The following is a 22400-nucleotide window of genomic DNA, read 5'->3' as shown; positions in this document are numbered from 1 at the left end:
TTAAAACTTATTCATGATTTTGAAACAGGAAGTAAGGCTTAAATATTTAGAGCCTGACTATTTACAAATATAACAATTTCATCAATATTACATCACATACAAAGATTTTAGCGATAGGAATGATAATAAGAAAGCATTGCTACTGCCCCTCTTCTAATGTTGCTATTCTTATCAAGCTCACGTATTAATATTATCAAGATACAGACGTCGAATACATTTCGCATCAAATAGATAAGTGATAATAAACGAATAAAAAAATGTCAATGATCAAAATCCTGGTGAATGCCTATAATATACACGTATGTGTAATAAAATTCTTTTTTATTAAATATGTATTTTTTACTTGTACCCTTTTACACTTTGTTCTTAAATAATCTTTTCTAGATTAGAATTCCAAAGAATAATTAGAAAAATAACTTTCGCATTATTTTTCTAATTATTCTTCAATTATTTTTCTTATTATTTTTCTATATATAAGAACATATTTTACATATAATTTTTTTATATTTGATTATATAGACTTTTTTATATAAATCAAAATTCTAATCTAGAAAACATTGTTTAGAAGAATAAAGTAACAAAGAGTGAGTATAAAAAAATATATATTTAATTAAAAAAATTGTGTTACAAAAAGATGCATAATACAAATATATTATACAGATATAAATAATTATTATACAAATCTTTATTATATATTCAGCAACTTATTCAGAATAATGTGCATATAATAATGTGCCTCTACATCTGTACATGGTTTATGATTAGACGTTTATGACCCCGAGTATACACTTCTTTTTTTCTACGTCTATCGATAAAACCGCGGTAGTAGGTAGAGAAAGACGGAACGCGAATGACTGAATAAGAGGAAGAACAGGAGTACGCGAGTGGGGACGAAAAGAGAAGAGAGAGAGAGAGAGAAAGAGAAAGAGAGACGAAGAAAAGGGGACAGGTTGCTCGCAATCAGTTGGTGTTGGACTGTGTTGGACTGCGCGGTCTCAGTGACAGCTCCGATCGCTCCGATGACTCAAGTCGGAATTTTCTACATCGGGACTGTTCGCCAACCGCGGCGATCTTCGTACACCTTTGGCATTTAGAATTGGCAAGCGAACGCGAGACGAAGTGGCTTTAAAACAAACGGATTTTCTTTTTCTTTTTTTTTTTGTTTAATACAAGAAAATTCTCTGTGGAATGTCACGTGTCGCGCGTGTGTTGTAATACGAGAAGTGTATCAATGTGTATGACGTTGTGTATTTGTGTATGATACCGTTGATAATAATCGCCACTATCGCTCGATAGAGGAAAATGCGAAAATAGGCGGCACGCGAGGAACCAGTAAATGTTCGTAACGACCCACCATATTGCGATTGGTAAGTAAATGACGTATACAGTGTACACAGACGTCATTTCCGTGAAACCGGTTCAGGCACCGCCTTATGAACGAATAATCGTCTCGCGCGCAGGATCGGATCTAGCCAACTGCCGCCTAGCATAGATCTCGTAGATCAAGAGACTCGGTTTGAAAGATAAAAAAAAACAAGTATTCTGCAGTCGTTGATTAATAACTACTTATAATTGCCGTACAGTTGTAGTGTCTGTCAGTCGCATTCAACAACTGAAATGCCAACAATAATTGAAACGACGTTGCGTCTTCCGAAATCTCCTTATTGCAAAGGCGACATATGTCCTTTTTCTCTCCTCCCTTTGTCCCATCTCGTAAAAATTAAAAATTACAGCTTCTGAAATCATTTTATTGCAAAGACGACACGCTGCGTCCTCTTTATCTTCCCCCCCTCTCTCTCTCTCTCTCTCTCTCTCTCTTTCTCACGCTTTACAAGCTAACAAAAATAAAAAAAGAAACTTCAATACTGCGAAATTTACTGTGTAAATTATGTTAGATGAAGCAGATTTGTATTTCTTCTTTGAAATAAAAGAATTAAAAAGTTCACCTAGAAAGCTGACCTGATGATGCACCTGCCAAGCAAACAAAAATAAATTCAAATGAATTAAAAATTACAATTCAGTTTAATTTATTCGAGCTCGCGCTTTAGAATCCCGATATAACAAATTGAAATACGAAATAAACTATTCATTATTTCGAATTCGAATGAATTCATGTCTCCATTACATTATTTTTGGATTCAAATGAATTAAAGTACGAAATGAGTTATTCATTATTTTAAATTTGGATGGATTCATATCCGTATTATATTATTTTTAGATTCAAATGGATTCGAAAAATTTGAAGCGCGAACTCGTAAATGTCCAAATGAATTTATTTCTATCCATTTCAATTCATTTTTGTTTACTGAGTGCTTAAAGCATTTGCTAAAAGAAACATGTGAAATTACATGCGCAACAATTGTAAAAGTTAATATAATTTATAATGGAAATAAAAATAAATTTATATATGACTTAAATAAAAATTTCTATTATATTAAATTCTACTTTTAATTGACTTGAAAAAAAAGAGGAGGTTCCCTAATCGACCTGTGCATATTTTTTTTTCTATTTTTTTATGTATGTACGTTCATGTAAGTTCTACAAACTTTGAACTTGTATAATTTTACTCTATCTCTGGAATAAGTATACACTGTCTGGTAATACAGTGCCGGGTAAATCAGGCCCTGCTCGTGACGTAAACAGCGTTCGTTCATTCGTGTAGGAACGCGTCAAGGACGATCCACACACGACTCGCGGTTTCGTCGATGATCGCGGCCGAACGTCGTCGGAATTATACAGGATATACCACTTTTTTATCTTCCTCCTTTTTTTTTATTTGTTGCAACGATATAAAGTTCGTCGGTGTAAAGTAAATCGATGAGTTTCTGTGCCCGGTTTTCCCTCACGATCTAACAGGCTCGGTAATCGATGCTAAGTATTACCATTGCTTTGGGAAATGCCCTGGCAACGCGATGTGGTTTCACGACGCGTTCGGAATTACAAGTCCGGATTCCTGGTTTTATATAACGCGGGAACAATTGAAAGTTATCCGAGATAGACACGAGCGATGAAAGCGAGAGAGAGGAGAGACGTCGTATCGCGGAATTGAGATATACTCTCGCCTACGAACTTTGGATCGCTGTGTCTATCAACCCCTTTTTTTCTTCTGTTGATAACTAGTGTGACGTTGGGAAACGTTGGACGCTAAACTGTTGAAAGCGCGTGCTCCGAACAATCTCCGATAAGAGGAATAAGCGACATTCTACAAGTCATGTAAATATAAAGTTATATAAAATTAGTAAAAGAAACAAAAAAAAGAGGATATTCCACGTAAGTCCACGTTAATTTTGTGTATATAAAGCCTGTTGAACAATGAAAAATACAGGAGCAGGGAATAACAACAGACAATAGATTTCTTAACTTCTGATTGATTCGCAGATATTTTTCGCGGCTTCTGATTGATTAAAACCTATTGCCTGTTGTTATTCCATGTTTCTGTTGTTTTTCAATGCGCAATAAGCTTAACTGTATACAGGATATCCTCTTAATTAATATGTGAAAGAGGATGGAATTTTGAAATAAAAATTTCTTTCCCAATTTTAGCTCAGACTATTATTAATGATTGATAATCAACTTCAATCGTTAATGACTTGGTAAATAATAGTCTGAGCCAAAATTGGAAAAGAAATTCGGGGGTTCAAAATGTCCATTCTCTTTCACTGCCTGAAATATTAATTAAGAGTTATGGAATACCCTGTATATTAATGATAGATATGTAAAAAGAGAAGAAGTTTGAAAAACAGACGTAAGCAAAGATCATATGTTATCACTATCACTTTTTACGCAGAAATTATCCATCATAACACTTTCATAAATTAATGAGAATTTATCGACCTTAAAGGGAAATTAATATTTCTTTTTTAAGCTTTAGAGTCACTGAATTTTCTTTGAGCAAAGAATTGTAAAACATATTCCTAGATCAAATAATAAGTAAAAAATAAAAATTAAAAAATTCAAAACTTCTGTCTTTTTCTTTCTATAAATTAATCTGCCACTTTCTTTCTATAATTAATAATTAATTGAGACATTGTATAACTATATTTCCAATTTTGCTTAACAAACACGAGCAAAAATTCTGTATTTAATATGTATAACTGATAAAAAAATTAAACCAATAAAATAAAGTTGATAGGAACATGATTTACTACAAAAGAACATTAATGTCTACTTCAATGTAAAATTAATTTTAATCTTGGTTTAATTGCCTTTTTATCCTTTTCTAGTTTTAAGAATTAGGGAAAGACAAAATAAGTTAAATCAAGATTAAAATTAATCTACCGAGTTATATGTATAGTAACAGAGTTGGATAAGTTAATATATTTTTTTAATTAAATCAAGTTAAAGTCAATGGCTTATAAAATCAATTTAATAACGTTAAATGTTATATTAAGATTAAACTAATTGTAAGTTACATTAAAAATTAATTTTAAAAAGCATTATTCATATTGAATTAGAAATTCTTTAAGTTTGATTACTCAAAATAATTATAATATAGACTATCAAATTAAATATTTTATTTAAATTAAGTTTATATAAAACAACAAAGAAATATTCTTTTTATGCGAGAATATATTTTGTCTATTATAATTTTTTTATATAAATAAATTTTTAGCTTAGAAAGAAGTTAATAAATTAAAGTTTATATGTTTAAAAAATAACTATAAGTTAAAAAAAATTAAAAAAGTAATTTAATTAAATTTTTTTAAATTAACTAGCTGTAAGTTAAAAGTTATTAACTTTTTAACTTAATTATTTAACTTTTAACTTTTTGATTAGTTACGAACCTGATTGGTAGAAATAAACATTAATTGGCTTCATTCGCATACCTTTATAATCGTTGTGTCACTCTGTACCTTTTATGTTCTTAAGATTGTTGAAAATGTCGCAATCATCCGTCAGAATTATGGAATTTAATGGATAAAATCTCGAACGTGTTATTTTTTTGCGTTTAAATACATATGGCCAATATCTCACCGGTTATCACGTTTATCAGCGATATATGCGAATTAGATTTCTCAAGTTTAACAAAATGTTCTCAACCGTGTAATCTGTTCAACAACAAATAATCTAAGAAAAAGTTGTGCTTGAAAACATTTCGCACAATAGTTTTTTGAATGAAAGATAATAACAATCAGTCCTAGTGATAGCGTATCATTTTCGCATGTTCATAATGCTATTTTCATACTATTACTCAAGTTATACTCAATATGAGTCGAACATTACTATGTATTACTTAAAATGTACTTAATGTGAGTCAAACAATACTACAACATATGTAATGACATATGAAATAACATATATACATGGAAAAAAATAAATATATTAACATATTAAAAATTTTCAGTGATTTTCTTAAATTATCTTTGACCCTACAATTATTTTATAGCTATAACATTTGTTAGACATTGATTGCGCATGTATTATTAATACTTTATTAAAATACATTATTAAAGAAATTGAAATTTTCTTGAATGAAGAAACAGAGTCTCGTATCAAGTGTAAGTCTCACATTGACTTTACATGGATAATTGAAAAATCTCGAATTTTTTTTAAATCCCTAGAAATGAAATTTACTAAATTTAATGTAACAAATGAAGATTTTGTTGATCAATTTTATTCCAAGCATAATTTTCATAAAAATTAAAATCAAATTCCATTAAAATCAATTTTATTTTTTACAACATAAAAATTGAAAGTGTGCACCCACAGTACAATTATGAAATAATAAATAATTAAGAAGAACCTCTGCTTTTAAAACTGAGAATTTAGGACTATCTTGTGTATACGTATTTATCTATATTTGTATATTCTTTGCTGCAAAGTAATTGATTCTATCGTTTCAGTTTGGATTAATTTCCATTGATAAGAAAGAATTGATTTTTGCAGCCTTTTCCTCGTTGTACAGTAACCTGTTAACTAATTGTTAACTACAATTCTGCGAAAATATTATTTACATAGATAAGGATGTATAACAATTTACGTAAACGTGGATTTACCTATACTATATAGCTTGTGGATGGTTTTTATCAACGAGATATAAATAAATAAAAAAAGGCATAAAATATACGATTCCTATGAATTGCAAATAAGTTGCAGTAAAGTTCTAGGAAATAGACTCATAATAATACTGTTTTTCTCATCAACCACGAGAGAGATACACAAAATAATTCTTGCAAGATTGCAAATAAATCATATGTCACTTTGTGCCAGAAGTTCTTTCGATCTATCAGCTTATAATTCAAATAAAATGCCACATTTTCTGCGAGGAAGAGGAAATAAAAAAATATGGTTTCTTGCATGGTACACCATGGTACATCATAAATGGTTTTTTTTATATATATATATAACGTGATTGAGATTCCGGTTTAGGGAAATTCCAAGAATCGTGATCTAGCTTTTTATCGTTTAATAGTTTCCAATCATCTCGTTTGCAATTATCTCGTTTGTAATACATTAAGGAATTTTCCAGGAATCTTGCGATCTTCTATCTACTATCATCTTATGGATATTATTTTTATTTAAAGATTTTAAAATTCATTTATTTCAATCATACAAAGACAAAAAATTTTTTTTAATGTCACGATTTCTTTTACCCTTGCTGCACTGTGCTATATATTTGATATCAAAATATCAAATAAAAAATATATCTATAAATAAAACTTGATATAGATTCAAATTGTATTTTCTTATACATACACACAAGAGAAATTTATACGTGCCTGGATATAAATTTATATTTTAATTATGTATACAAATTTTGTTATTTTACACGATGACGTAAAAAAAAAAAATCGCAACTATAAAAGACAAGAGAGCTTATTTAAAAAAAAAAAAGAAAATGTTACATTTATCTAACCCATAACGCTTCCAATTTTTGTGGTGTTGCACTTCATAATTGAGATTTGTGCTTAAGAATAAAAACTGAAAGAAATTGTATAATAAAATAATATATAATAATAAAAATGTGTCTTTGTATTTGTTTAAACAGGTGACGGGCTAACGACGTTAAGCTAAGAATCAGACTAAATTCACTTAAAAAGATGATCGTTCGCAAAGCGATATTTGTGATATTGGCTGTTGTTTTGGGCAGCGTTTCCGCTTTTCATTGCCCATCAAATCAGGAATGCCGCTGCGCATATGATCGCAATGGAGGAATCGAGATAAGTTGTCTGGTAAAGAATGACGGCAAGTTTATCGTGAATATTCAACCAAGACAATATATACAAGTACGTCTTCCAATATCACTATCAAACAAAATTAAATGTCAACGACTGATAGCTCTTCGTATTCTGAAGAATTTTGACATAGATCACGAAGATTTTTAGTTTCAGTGATTATGAAATAGAAATATTTTATTTGGTATTTGATGAAGTTTCTCATTTTCTTTTAATCACGTTTTCTTTTAATCATTCCACAAAAACATAAAACTAAAATGTGAGAAAAAGCATATTAATTTACGAATATTCGTGCTATCTAATGTATTTTTTATTTCATTTTCGTTTTAGATTTTTTCCAATTATTTGGAATTATAATATCCTGTTGTAATATTACTTTAAAAAAATATAGAAATTAAAAAAAAAAGTATAGAAATCTCTGCATTAACATGACATAAGCGTACATTTTCATAAATTTTCCATGCTGTTTCTGGGTTTTTGAATTTCGGGATCAAATTTGCATTAATGTTTTTTTTGCGTAGATCCAATGTGATAACTCACCAGAATGGTCAGATTTCAATATGGATGTGTCATCCTACACGCCGGAGAATATCGAAAGGATATCCTTCCAAATGTGTGATTTACCGATGAACAATAGTTTGGGCGAAATTACAAAAAGGCTAGGTGTTACCGGCATAGAAATACTAAGCTTTCAATCGTACAAAAATTTGAGCTCTGCCCTGGTCAAGCATCATTTAGCTGACTTCGAAAATTTGAAGTCTCTGACCTTATCGAGTAATAATGTATCCTTCGTGGACAAAGATCTGTTAGCCGATTTAATCAACTTAAGGGTACTCAATTTGCGCGACAACAACTTACACCTAGTTAAGGGATTTTTCAACCATACCCCTAGATTGGAGTCGCTCGAATTGGGTGACAATGCTCTACAATCAATAGAACCGGGCACGTTTGACAATCTGAAAAATCTGACGTATCTCAATTTATGGAAAAATCACTTAATCGAATTTCAGGCAGGGATTTTCGATGAACTTGTCGCTCTTAAGACCCTCGATTTCAACTCAAATTACATGGTCAAGTTACCGGAAAAAATTTTTGAGAAGCTCGAAAAACTTGAGAGACTTAACTTAGCTCGAAACAATTTTACACATTTACCGGAAAATTTGTTACGAAGTAACACAAAGTTAAAAACTTTCACTTTATTCGAAAACAAGAGAAATATGACCACCCTACCAAATGCATTTTTTGCTAATTTAACGGAATTGAAGGAACTGAAATTGAAAAAGAACGGATTGCTCAGACTACCGGAGGATATTTTCTGGGGATGCAATTCGTTGACTGATATCAATTTGGAGCGAAATTATCTTCGAACCTTACCTGTGCATATATTTCGAGATTTGAAGGAACTACAAATATTAGAGCTGAGTTTCAATGACCTTGACAAATTGCCTGACAATATCTTCTTCAATACCAGCAAATTAATAAAATTAGATTTATCGAAAAATCGATTTACCTTCATTTCCACGTACGTTTAAAACTGTTATTATACAAAAGTTACGTGAAATTGTCTTCTTATACTTTTAACAATACATGATTTTTTGCAGGTATCTATTCAATGGATTGAACAATCTGAAGGAATTAAATATGGAAGAAAATCAGCTGACGACTATTTCCACCCGAAGTTTCGGATACATATCAAACTTGAAAATTGCTAAATTTTCCAACAATTTTCTTACATTACATGATCCTTTTCAAGATATTCTTGAACCATCTGACAGACAGTCACCTTTCCATCCTTGCACAAACTTGGAGGAATTGTATCTAGTCAATAACAGTATTTCGCAAATATATAACGACTGGATTGTGAGCAACTTAAAACTTCGAAAATTAGATCTCAAATACAACTATATATCTTCTATAACCGTAAGTAAAAATATCTGGGAAGAAATATCTCTGAAGCTGATGTAACTAGATGTGACATAGATTTATTAAGTATTTGTAAGGACGATAATATTTAACAGTACTTTTTCTTTTCTAATTTCAGACTTCAGATGTACAATTTTTATCAGATAATATCAAGGTGGACTTGTCTTATAATAAAATAGAACATATCTATTTACATGATGCCGAACAATTCGTGCATTATCAGACAAATGAACGCAACGTAATAATAATAATGGATCATAATCCGCTAGATTGCGATTGCAACTTGTATGATTTTCTTCGTTACATAGAAGGCAGAATGCATCCCAAAGTCCAAAAATATTTTCATATAACAAAAAATAATTTAACTTGTCAAAAACCGAAGGAGTTGGAAAACGTGCCCGTTACGAATTTGAAATCTGAATCATTAACGTGTATGGAAACGCGTCCCAAATTTTGTTCCGAAAAGTGCGAATGTTTCGTGAGGCCCGAGGATAAAGCGTTTCTATTTAATTGCTCTTATAGAAACTTGACTAGTGCATCAAATGTCATCAACAAATCCAACGATTTCTTCCAATTCGAATTTAATTTCTCCGGCAACCGATTAACTCGTATGCCCGATTTGAAAGCACTGGGATATAAATCAGTGAAAAAGCTTCTTTTATCTCACAACAGTATTTCTGAAATTTCTCTGAATGGATTATCCAACACACTACAGGTGCATAAATTTAATCTTTTATTTGTAAGATAGAAATTAGAATGTTTTATAAAAAAAAAAAGAATCAAAAAATCAAAGGTAGATATTCATAAAAACATTGAAAGAAATTCTCATAGGCCAGTATTCATAGTCTTATATAAGTTTTAATCTTTCATTATGAATCTGTAATTAATTACATTTTCAATCGAAGATTGAAATTTATTTACAACTACGATATTACCGGTCATAATATTTAAATTTTTATCATATTTTAAATTTATGAAAATTTAAAAAAAAACTTTTCGGAAAAATTATAGAATAAAAAATCTCGGAAAATTTCACAGAAATTATATGTATGAAGATTTCTAGGAAAAAAAAGGTAAATTTTCTCAGCACTTTTGTGAGGTATTTCAATTTATATAAAAAATCTGAAAAATTATCTAAAGAACTCTAAAAAAATGTTTTCACTAAAAAATAAATAAAAGATACTATATGTATATAATTAATAAAAGGGTCTCCAGATCAATTAATTTTTTTAGATCATCCTGTATAAAAAGTGATGATGAAAAAAAATATATTAAGTTGCTTTAATTAAAAATTAATATCAAATTCTATTTCAGGTCTTGGAACTACATAACAACAATGTGTCAAGAATACAACCTAATGTGTTAGAATTTTTAAACAATTCTACGAATTTAACTACTTTGACGTTACATGAAAACCCATGGGAATGCGATTGTGACGCTAAAGAGTTTCAAGATTTTATTCAGAAACATGCGAGGACGCACGCTCTATATAAAGTGACATGCCCAGGAAAGAATATTTCTATATCGGACATGTCCTTCAATGCTGATTTTTGTCCGTTGGATATCACAATGATGATCGCCATTAGTGTAGTAATCGCTTTTACGGGATGCTTCATTGGTCTCATCGGATTACTCTATTACAAATACCAACGACAAATTAAAGTGTGGCTTTTCGCACATCAGTGGTGTCTATGGTTTGTAACAGAAGAAGAATTGGATAAGGAGAAATTGTATGATGCGTTCGTGAGCTACTCGCACAAAGATCATGATTTTGTCGTGAACGAACTAGTGTCCAAGTTGGAGAACGGTCCGACGCCATTCAAGCTGTGCCTTCACTATCGGGATTGGTTAGCGGGTGAATGGATACCGGCGAATATTGCCAGCTCCGTGGAAAATTCCAGGCGGACAATAGTGGTGCTGTCACCGAATTTCCTCGAGAGCATCTGGGGAAGGATGGAATTTCGAGCTGCCCACAGTCAAGCGTTGAGCGAAGGTCGGGCGCGAGTGATATTAATCCTATACGGCGATATCGGACCTACCGACGACTTGGATCCAGAACTGAAGGCGTACATAAGTATGAATACATATGTCAAATGGGGAGATCCCTGGTTTTGGGACAAATTGAGATACGCGCTACCGCATGAACCTAAACTCACGAGGAACAGCGTCGCCGCCGGAAAAAAAATCTTTGAGAATCACCAACTGGTTCTAGCGAACGGAGATAAAAAGGAACTTATCTACCCGACTGGGCTTCCCGAGACCCCACCCAACACCACACCTCCGGCCGACACGCTTAAAAAGTTTATGAGTGATAAAGAGTCGGAGAATCAATTTTTGAACGGGTATCCACGAGAATCCACGTGTAAGTTGAATGGAAATATCGCGATTATTCTCTCACCCGAACATTTAACAAAACATGATAATAAAGAGTGTCTTGTCTGATAGCATGAAAGTAGAAGTATCTATGTATAAAATAATAACTATAGTAACTATAGTAATCATTTACAGATACGTATTTGATATACAAGTATGTTAACTCTATGCAAAAACATTTTGATATTTATTTTTTTTTCTTTTTGAGAAGGTTTGATCTTAATTTAGAATCTTCAGACAAAACAACTAAAAATACAAACTCACAAAAGCAAAAAAAAAGCAGGAAAAAATGTGTGATGCACAACTGACTGATGTTAGATTAAACCCACTATAAGAATATAAATAATAGTATATTTTATCGATTTTTTTATCAATTCTTATACAATTAAATAATTTTAATGAAAAGCTACTCAAGTAACTTGAATAAAATATTATGTTGTATATATTTTGAACATTTGTTGTGTTGATGTCTGTCCAATAACAAGTTCAGTTGGATACACTAATGCGAATCAGTGCACGATCAATCATCATGTGTTTAATATAAAAATATGAACAGATGTTTATCTTTTTGTGTATAGCATAAATATATACACATACGTAAATTAAAATATATACACAGATTAACTGCAAAATACTCAGTACAATTTATTGTGCTGTTTGGTAAAATAAGCATTGTATTATTCAAGATGTTTATATTATTTCATTTTATAGTTAGACTGGACCAATTTACAACAGTTTTAATAATAAGCATAAATAATGTTCATTAGTGCATCCAACAATTCGAATTCGTTAGAGATTTTCAAGAAATATCTGAAAATTATTTCGATTAGTCAGAAGATACGTACTTAAAATTTAAACTTCTGCAGATTACCTCCTTCAAGTTCGTATCGTTTAAGATTCCACAATAAATTTTTTGTAAACTGTTAGAAAATAGTATTGATTACATGAATATTACATATTATGAAATGTTTACTACTCCTGCATACTATTTTAAAATGCATATTTGATATATATAGTTTTTTTTTATGTAATAGGTACTATAAGTTTAAGGTACATTTTAATAGTTTTTATAAAAAAATACTCAAGGATTATTTTATGTATTGTGATGCACTTAATTTAGTCATAAAATATATCTGTGTATATAATGCGTTAATATTATGATAAAAAAATAGTTTATGTAATATATAGTTTATATAATATAAATATATTTTTTACATAAGTTTATATAAGGTGTTTTCTATAACTTTATTAGTATCGACATTTAAGAACAAATTATTTTATCAATTTTTATTAGACAACGATATAATAGGAATAGGAAACACCCAGTATAAATTAAAGTTATTAAGACAGTACCTGATAAACAATTAATTATGCTTTAGAAAATACTTTCATGCATCGATATCCAAATACATATAATACAAAGTATCTTGGTATCTTTTTAATGCATATTCTTTCACGTCTCCATTTTTTTGGACTAATTCGAAATAGGTATATATATTTGTTCCTATGAGAGATCAAAGCACCCGCGCGTGTTTAATTTTTTTCGATTATATTATAAGAACATAATAAAAATTGTAACAGATTTACGTTATGATATGAAAAGATGCAAAATTGTATGATGATAATATAGATGTATAAATATTGCAAATATAATCGTATTTTTATGATTTGATATTATATTTGTATATAAAAATCTGTAACGTGCCGTATTTTATATATATATATTGCACATTAAAATCATGAACCGAAGTAATGAGTGAAGAATGAGTGAATTATAGATATGTATATTATACATATATGTTTATTGTACGCAATGTTTGTATATGTAGGTAAATTTATAAGTCAAGAATTAATTGCATATTAGATTTTCAAAATTACAAATTTGCAATAAGTAACGTCTTCCCTAGACATTCTTGCTAGGGAATTGTAAACAAATGTAAATTGTGTAAAAATAAACTACGAAAGTCATGCATAGTTAATAAGAGGAGGAAAATTTCGAAAGTAAGTTTAAATTTATAAATTTATACTTTATATACATATTTGTGTTATAAATATATTGTTTTTTTATTTACATAAATAAAAATTTTTTGTGTAAAAATAAAATTTTAAAGTTTCAATTTTTATACCTTTTCTTATATCTTACTTTTGAAATTTTTCTTTCATGTTTTGGCGAGAAATTACTGTGTATGTCTATATAAGTTTGACTTACCAACAGCATTTTCGGTGCACCAATGCCCATGGATTCATTACATATAAATCTTACTTCGGACGTGTAAGAACCTATTGCAAGAAAATGTAATGTTTGATACACAATGAATAATTAACCATGAATACATAAATGGAACAAGAGTATTTAACTGTACTCACTGTTGTTACATTTACTGCCATTTGAATATTTAAGTTTCACATCGTCACGGCTATAATCAAAAATCACACTTCTCAGCGATCCATAACCATTGTCTTCGTGACATACAGCAGAACCGCTGCAATATTTCTCTCCACCACAAATATTTAAAGCATATTCCGTGCCTTGTTTGCTTTTCACCTATAGTTTTAATCTTATAAACTTTTTCGAAGTATATTGATATTGCTTGCATTTTTTACATGTGCATTGTATGCAATGTATATTACATGCAAAGGATATTGTTAGTAATAATCTAATTATTTAAAGTTAGATAGAATGTACATAGATCGCTATAAAGTTGTATTCATATTTTAAACTTACATAATATATTTGTTTCTTCTTGTATAACAGAGAAAAATCATATTCATATGAAAGGAAATTATCCCTTATGATACACGGTGCCGACCAACTTCCTATTACAGCTCCACATGCTATGCTAGTATTCCATTCAAATACATAAGTACAATTAATATAGTGTTTATATACTGGAAGTCCCTGAAACATGAAAAACATAAAAATGTACTAGACTTTATAAAATAAATTAGATTTTATGTATACACTTAAGTAAAATTTTAGACTTCTTTTTACAGATGTTAATCCTTTAATGATAAATAAAGCTGTAACAAAATGACTTTCGTTCAGAGTCTTTAATTCAAAAATTCAATTTCAAATTAAACGGTACATTTATCAAAGAAATTTCTGGTTTTACATATTTTATTACCTGATTATTATTATTACAAATAAATGTGAAATTTGAAGAAATCGTTTTAGCTGGATTCTCGGGACATTGTGATCCATTGGTATAACGTAACACTGTTAGGAAATCTTTATTTAATGTTGGACTATCCTCAGGAAATCCTAAACTCTGTTAAATAATTATTTAAATGAAAACATTGTATTGTATTTAAATTACATACATTTTCAATTATAATCGCACTGTTGTGTAGATAAATTTGTACTCACTACTTCATTGGTATATTCATTCTTTGAAGTCAATGAAACTTTACAAGCAGCACTACCATGTGCACATGTAAGACCTTGAGTAGAAACTAACGGTCGACATATATTTATGTGAAATTCCGTATCATTAGCTTTTATGACATAGTTATTTGTAGATTTTATAAGAGGAGTTAAATTAATCTCGTCATTATTATCGATAGCGCATTTAATCTAAATGAAAAAGTAATCTTTTATTTAGTACATAAAAAAAAAAAAAAAATCAACATGCACGTAATCATGTTTACTTTTTTCTCACAAACTAAATCTGTATTCCAGTGTATGATGGTTTGACAAGAATTTTCTTTTATGAGCAATGGCCGACTGGGCGAACCTTGTGGTTCGCAAAAAAATCTGATAAGTGTATAGTGACGCATTCCATTTTCACATAAATCACCATTGGTATAATTCAAATAAGGGCCTCCTTGCTGCCATATTAGATTTGTGCTAGCTTGTCCTAATACTGTACCTTGTTTACATATACCTGTTGTATAAAAGATATAATTTACAAAATACAATTTAAATGCATTATAACCATATATAATATCACTCATTTATTATAATAATGACATAACTCAAAAAACCAAGTTCTTTCCAATTTTTTTTTTTTTGAGTTTAAGCGTTTTAAATAAAAAATAAAAAATTAAAAATTGTAATATCAATTTTAAATGGAATTTTGATAATTAAATAATTTGGTCTACTAATTGTAGAGGAATAAAATTATTGTATCTCGTCTTCACTTATTGAATTCTCATTAGAATTCTCTTTTTTTCACCGATAACTCAAAAGTAAAAATTTTTTATTTATATATTATTGTATAATATTTAATTATACATTATATTATTGTTGTAACAAACAAACGATATATGCAATATAGTTTCATGATAAAATAATACCTGTTTTTTTATCTCCACATGTATTATCTGTAAGCTCACTGCAAACTCTAAATTTGTATTCTGTACCATTCAAATTTGTAACAGTAAAATCTTTGTACATTAATGTTTGCAATGTATATCTGCATTACAAAATATATAATTACATACGCGTTATATATTTATCAGTAATAATATAATATTAATAAATTATTCTTACGTGAAATTTGTAACTGGATTCCTTACGATACATTTTCCTGCGGTTTTAGCACTATAAGTAAGTAGAGTCTTAATATCGCATGCTGCAGGAGTATACCATATTAATTGATAATGACAATCTTCTTTTCCTCCAATGTATTCTGGTGGACCCTGGTAACATCATAATATTCACGAAACATCTTTCTTTTATACATGTATTTTCTTTTGTATATTAGCAAATGACATACCGTAGCTTCTAAATTACATTTAAATGTAATAGTCGTTTTTATATGTTGAGCTGGAATATTTTGTGTGCATAACCCACCATTCTCATATTCTATTAGTAAATTTCCATTTGAGAAAAAAGGAGGCTTTTGTACGTCTCCTAAACTTGAATATCTATAAGATAAAGTAGAAATATACTTATCTTCAATGAAAAAGATTAACAGTTACAAAAAAGAATTATACATTTACACACACATATATATATAAAACATAATTCATGTTAGTCAATTTTAATGAAAAATCCACTTGCCACATGATAACCTTGTTTACACCAAATATTTGATACACATAATATCTAGCAATTTTCTATTAAATTATCTTAATTTCCGTAACAAATTTAATGCACAGTATATTAAGCTGACACAATATGAATCAAGATAATTAATTAAATATAAATATCATGTATACATTTACATGCATCGTCAAAATTAAGACAATTTAATAAAAAGTATGCATGTCAAGTGTTTGGCGTAAACTAGGTTGATATTTACCTATTAATACTTTCAGGATTATCCAAACAGGCTCCAGAATTAAGTGGACACATAGCACCATGATGTATTACATTGTGACAGACATTTAAAACTATTCTAGATTTGGTATCATTTTTTACGAGAATCACATAATTTTCAGAAGTTCTTGTTAAAGGACTTAGATCGTAATAATGTCCTCCATTGGCAACTGTACAATTTGTTTGGACTTTGGGTAAACAAGCTAACACTGTCCTCCATACTATGTATAAGTTACATTGTTTATCACCCTAAAAATATTTTTATTATATTTATCACTCAAATATTAAAATATTTTTATTATAGTTATCATTTGATTTAAATATATCTAAAAGAAAACTTACATGTGCAAATAATTCAGGATATGAATTATTCTCTGAGTCATAATCACAAAGCATAATAACTGTTACTGTATAATTGGATCCAAATGGACAACTGTCACCAGTAAAGTTAAATAAAATTCTTCCTTGACTGTTATCTAATACAGGAGGATATCTTCCTATTTATACCAACAAAAGTAATGCTTTTGTTAGACTCAATAAAGTATCATTAATATTTTTTTTGTACAACGGTACCTCACCTATTCCTTTTTCTACATTGTTTTTTATTAAGCATATCGCATAACCATCTTGGTTGTTGCATTTTTTAATTAATGGAGAACACAGTTGCATACGTATTGTTTCGTGTTCATGCTCAATGATAACATCTTCTTTATCTGACGACAACTTTGTTAAATTATATATAAGACGTAACTTATGTTCAGGTACTTCACAATAAGGAGTCACAGTTAAAACCTACAATAAAAAATAGTTTCATTAAGAAAAATAAAGTTAAGATAGTTAACCAAGTATAATATAATAACGAAGCTTGGAAATTCGATCACTATTATTTCCAGACAAATTGCCTAGTCGTATCAAAATGCAAAATAAATTTGATAATTATAATAGTGATGTAAAGCTCATACACTTAAAAAAGTAAACACAATTAAGTATATGCACTACGTACAGCCGAAGTAATAATAGCCGATAAAGAGCAAAAAAAGAGTAATCCATTCAATTTTGACATCGTTATGGAATCAGGTTGTGCCCATTACATTATTTATTGAAATAATTTGTGACGCGCAGTGTAAGGTGCACAACAAAGACGATAGAAATATCATCGATAAGCTCCGTTGACAAGTTCGAATCACATGCGATATGACACAGCAACAGTGCAGTAGGGAGGGGACATCGCCATGTTTTTATTCTTTGAAACTAGAGCACAAACTTCTATATACTAGACTGACAGCTCCATCGATATATAGTACTGAACCATAGTCTAACTATACACAATATGATACACAATCAACCCTCAGAGCCACTTCAACCAATTCCAATTAACTTGATCAGCAATATTACCAACAGTTCGTATTCATTAAGATCATTATATTATAATAAAATTAATAATTTCATCTGTGTTAAAACTAAATAAAACATATCAGTGTTATGTTCAATCAAATACATCTTGATAATAATAAACTGTTTTCCTTTCCATGATGAAATACTGTTGATCAAATTAATCATCGATTAAAATCAGAGTTGGTTGAAGTGACCCTGGGGATCAATTGTGTACAACATAAGTTGAGTAAAAATTACAAAGGTGAACAAAGTTCACTAGATTTTGATCAATAAAATTATAAATATTCTAATAACTTTTTGCAATTTTCACCAAGATTTATACAATCAATCCCTTGCTAAATGCGCTCAATGTGCATACATATCCTCAATAACACATTGGGTTAGCATAATCCGAGTCGATTTTCAAAGTTACAGGATTTGAACTTTGAATAGTGGCGCTGGAAAGAAAAAACTTGTATACCCTCTCTATAATGCCCTTAGTTGATGACTTGTGTGCATTATTCATAGAGGTGCAAACATCGAAATACGTGCCTTTGGGTTACGCTAACCTAGTGTGGGCTAATCGTCGAGAAATCAGGATTTTCACAAAAGCGAAAATAAAAATAGAGGTGAGTAATTGTATTATTTGTGATTCGAGTCATAAGTGTATATCGTGAGAAAAAATGATTCAAGTTAAATTTATTGTTTTTAATATCAAGAAACGAATTCGAGACTACTTGACGCACTTGTATTATATGTAAACTTGAAATCCAATTTTACGAAAATTAAAAGTTAATAGAATAATTTGTTTGTACTTCGGTTGTACTTCTTTCATTTTCGTTTGTACTGCAAAGGATTCAGAAATACAGCGTTTTTTTAGTTTTGTATATCCCTTCCACAGGGAATTAAGTCATTTTACAAGATATAAAAAAAACGACCAACGATATTCGGAAGAAAATGATTTGTATCTTTTTCGTTTCTGTTTGTATTTTATACAAATTGGGATTGTTAAATACTATGCTTACAAAAATTCATATCGTAATTATTTCATCGCAAATAGTGCTTTGAAGACTTAAAAACCTATAAATCTATTGTACAATTGTCGCATTCCTGTACTTATTGTTAGTATAATCCAAAAACTGACGGCGAGAATATGACAAAATTCTAATTCTATTATTTTTATTTTGTTTTTAAATCTTTTTTTAGTTTTTATTTTATTTGCCAAAAAAACACATATTTATGATAAATATTTATATATTATATAAATATTTTATATTATATAAATATTTTATAGATATTTTATATAAACAAAAAAATCATAAAATCTTTATTCAAAATTAAATATAAATATACATATTTTATATAATATATACGATAAGTAAAAAAATCAATATTTATAAAATATTTTATACATGTTTTATAAATACTTTCATGTGATATTTATGATAAATCTTTATGATCTATTTAATCTGAGATATCATAAAAATGTTTATAAAATATTTTCGTAAATATTTATAAAATATTTAAATAATTAAAATTAGAGAATAAAACGTAGGAAATGCAAATCAAACACGATAGTTGGTGTGTCAAATAATTATTAAATATTATTATAAATATTTTTTAAAATCTTTTATAAATATTATGTGCTATCTGGATTTTTGTCATTAAAAAATTGTCTATTTTTTGCAGTTTTTTGATTTTTTAATATATTTATTTATTATCTCAATATGTTATTTTCATTATATGTATTTTCTATATGTTATTTAAAAAAGAATTTTTATTAATAAGCATTCAACTATATAAATAAATATTTTATAACGCAAAGGTTTTTATGTTTTAGGATGCTTTTTTCCAAAATTTGGAAGTACCATCATTATTGTTACAGTTACTTTTTTTTAATAACTGTAATATGGTTACATTTTTACAGTAAGAGTAACTTTTATAGTTACTTTTCATATCTTAAATTTATTTGTGATATAATTTTCATATATTTAATATTCAGTCTTAGACAAGTATTCACAGTATATTTTAATATTTAGTCTTATTGTTAGACTAGTATTCATAGTCTGTTATTATAAAGTTCTTAAGTAAAATTTTAGTGTCTTAAGTATAATTTTAAGATAACACAATACTGCGTGTTTAGTAATCCCATAAGGTACAAACCAAAATAAAAGTACAAAAGAGTACAAACAAAGTATAAAATATAAAGTATGTTATTAATTTTTAATTATGTTATTAATTTTTAATATTTGTAATGTCAGATTCCAGGTTCATATGGATTCATGGGTGAGGCAAGCGGCAGAAGTCGAACAAATGTTCGAGAAAACCGAGGAGCATTTAGACCCTGACAAGAGTGAAAGTGAGACAGAAGATGTAGTCGAAATAGAGAGCGTTCATGAGACTGAGAAAGATGCTGAAGAAATCGACGAGGATGAAAAAGAAAGAGAGCAAGTAGCAGATGATCAGCCTGCAAAAAAACGTGCTCGCCATGACCATTTACATTTGAAAACTGATTTTATATGGTCGTTGGATGTTCCTGATGAGGCGAAGGATAGACAATCGCAAACAGTATATATTCCTAGGCCAAAAGGTGATGCATTAACAGTACAAACACCATTTCAAACATGGAATTTATTATTCTCTGAGGAGATTCTAAATATTATTCTCTCTTATACGAACAATGAGATTGTTAGAGTCATTCAAAAAATGAAAGACACTAAACGACATATAGACTCATATCATAAGCCTACAGATCTTGTTGAGTTAAAAAGTTTCATTGGTTTATTATATCTAGCGGGGATGCATAAAATGAATTATTCGACAAGAAAAGCTTTGTGGTCCTTAAACAACATCCCTTTATTTCGACTAACGATGGCTGAAAATCGTTTTACGTTCTTAATAACTTGTTTGCGATTCGATGATAAAAATTTACGTGCTGAGCGGAAAACGAACGATCATTTCACACATATTCGTGAAGTTTGGGAATTATTTATTGCAAATTGCGTTAAATATTATGAGCCACACAGTAACTGCACGATTGATAAGCAACTGTTAGCTTTCCGCGGTAAATGTCCTTTCAAAACATATATGCCAAAATCTGACAAATATGGTTTAAAGGTGATCTTGTTAAATGATTCTGCAACACATTACATGTACAATGCAATTCCTTACGTCGGAGCTATAGATAAAGATCCAACCGAAGCAGTTCCTTCGTATTACATAAAAAAATTAACAGAACTCATTTTTAATACTGGACGTAACATTACATGTGATAACTGGTTCATGTCGATTCCGATTTGTGATATACTACGAAAACAATATAATCTAACAATGGTAGGGACTATAAAAAAGAATAAACCTAAAATTCCGGATTTGTTTAAAAAAGGTAAAAAAAATGCCGAACCAAATGTTAAATTTTATTATCACGATGGAAAAACTTTACTTTCTTATAATCCTAAAGGAAAAAAGAATATATTAATATTATCATCACTGCATAAAAATGGAAAAATTGATGAAATTATACAAAAACCCGAAATAGTTGTTTTTTACAATTTAACGAAAGAAGGCACGAAGAGTTTTAATCAGAAATGCCATCAATACAGTACGACCAGAAAAACTCAACGCTGGCCCATGTGTTACTTTTATGCTATGCTTGACTATGCAAGTGTAAACAGTTTCATTTTGTATACTTTATGCAAAGATAATCCAAAGCTAAAGCGCTTAGATTATATTTATGATTTGTGCATGGCCCTTATAAAACCCTCTTTACAAAGGCGCTTGATGACACCGACTCTCAGAGCAAATTTGCGTATACAAATTGAAGAATACGTGAATAACACTAAACTGTTTGAAGAGCAGGATCCCCTTTTCTTTTCGGAATTGTTGGTTGACAATAAAATGGTCAAGCAAAAAAGATGTGGGTACTGTCCATCGAATTTAGACAGAAAAACCTTTTATAAATGTCTATCATGCGATCGTCCAATGTGCCGAGAGCACGTAGCAAAAATTTGCTGCGAATGCTCCACTCACCTTGGACAATAATGTAAAATTGTAAAATATTTTTTGATAATTATGAATTATATAGGCAAACCAGTGATTACATTGATCTTGATATGTTAAAAAGTTAACAATGTAAATGAGTATGTCAAAGTAAGATCTACCTGGAAGGTCACCTATGAGAGGGCGAAACTCAAAAGTGTCAAAGTGATCGAAGCTCGTTTTTTTATAGTTTTTCTATAATTACTATTTTTTAAATAAACTACTTTTCTATCTACGTTTAAGGTCATTGTTTA

At 29.4% G+C, this 22400-nt stretch overlaps 3 protein-coding genes across 5 annotated transcripts in view; 2 read left to right on the top strand and 1 right to left on the bottom strand.

Moving 5' to 3' along the window:
- LOC105194816 (cation-independent mannose-6-phosphate receptor) overlaps positions 1-22400 on the bottom strand; it is a 28486-nt gene that overhangs the window by 3344 nt on the left and 2742 nt on the right. The window contains exons 1-13 of one of the 2 annotated variants that reach the window (XM_011159925.3): positions 17738-18041; positions 17313-17526; positions 17077-17231; positions 16718-16983; positions 16190-16340; positions 15964-16112; positions 15768-15886; positions 15120-15355; positions 14839-15045; positions 14597-14740; positions 14197-14370; positions 13839-14016; positions 13681-13751 (exon numbers count right to left, since the gene is read on the bottom strand). In XM_011159925.3, coding sequence (XP_011158227.2) covers positions 13681-13751; positions 13839-14016; positions 14197-14370; positions 14597-14740; positions 14839-15045; positions 15120-15355; positions 15768-15886; positions 15964-16112; positions 16190-16340; positions 16718-16983; positions 17077-17231; positions 17313-17526; positions 17738-17797 — 2124 coding nt within the window. In that variant the 5' untranslated portion in view covers positions 17798-18041. Of the gene's footprint in view, positions 1-13680; positions 13752-13838; positions 14017-14196; positions 14371-14596; positions 14741-14838; positions 15046-15119; positions 15356-15767; positions 15887-15963; positions 16113-16189; positions 16341-16717; positions 16984-17076; positions 17232-17312; positions 17527-17737; positions 18042-22400 lie in introns of those variants that run through there. The other variant, XM_011159926.3, reaches the window with a different exon arrangement.
- On the top strand, positions 834-13445 carry LOC105194815 (protein toll). Of its 2 annotated transcripts, XM_011159922.3 has the most exons (7): positions 834-1367; positions 3121-3213; positions 6989-7226; positions 7697-8697; positions 8777-9095; positions 9217-9813; positions 10413-13445. In XM_011159922.3, exons 3-7 carry the CDS (start codon positions 7041-7043, stop codon positions 11538-11540), a joined length of 3231 nt encoding a protein of 1076 aa, XP_011158224.1. In that variant the 5' UTR covers positions 834-1367; positions 3121-3213; positions 6989-7040; the 3' UTR covers positions 11541-13445. The 2 variants fall into 2 exon arrangements, with proteins under 2 accessions (XP_011158224.1, XP_011158225.1); XM_011159923.3 differs by lacking the exon at positions 3121-3213 and having other exon boundaries at positions 836-1367.
- LOC105194817 (piggyBac transposable element-derived protein 4) lies at positions 18189-22388 on the top strand. Its single transcript, XM_011159929.3, has 2 exons — positions 18189-18737; positions 20370-22388. Exon 2 carries the CDS (start codon positions 20383-20385, stop codon positions 22147-22149), a length of 1767 nt encoding a protein of 588 aa, XP_011158231.2. The 5' UTR covers positions 18189-18737; positions 20370-20382; the 3' UTR covers positions 22150-22388.

This window comes from Solenopsis invicta, chromosome 1, assembly GCF_016802725.1.
Source record: "Solenopsis invicta isolate M01_SB chromosome 1, UNIL_Sinv_3.0, whole genome shotgun sequence".
In the NCBI taxonomy this organism is placed as follows: domain Eukaryota; kingdom Metazoa; phylum Arthropoda; class Insecta; order Hymenoptera; family Formicidae; genus Solenopsis; species Solenopsis invicta.
This window is presented reverse-complemented; position numbering and strand designations above follow the sequence as displayed.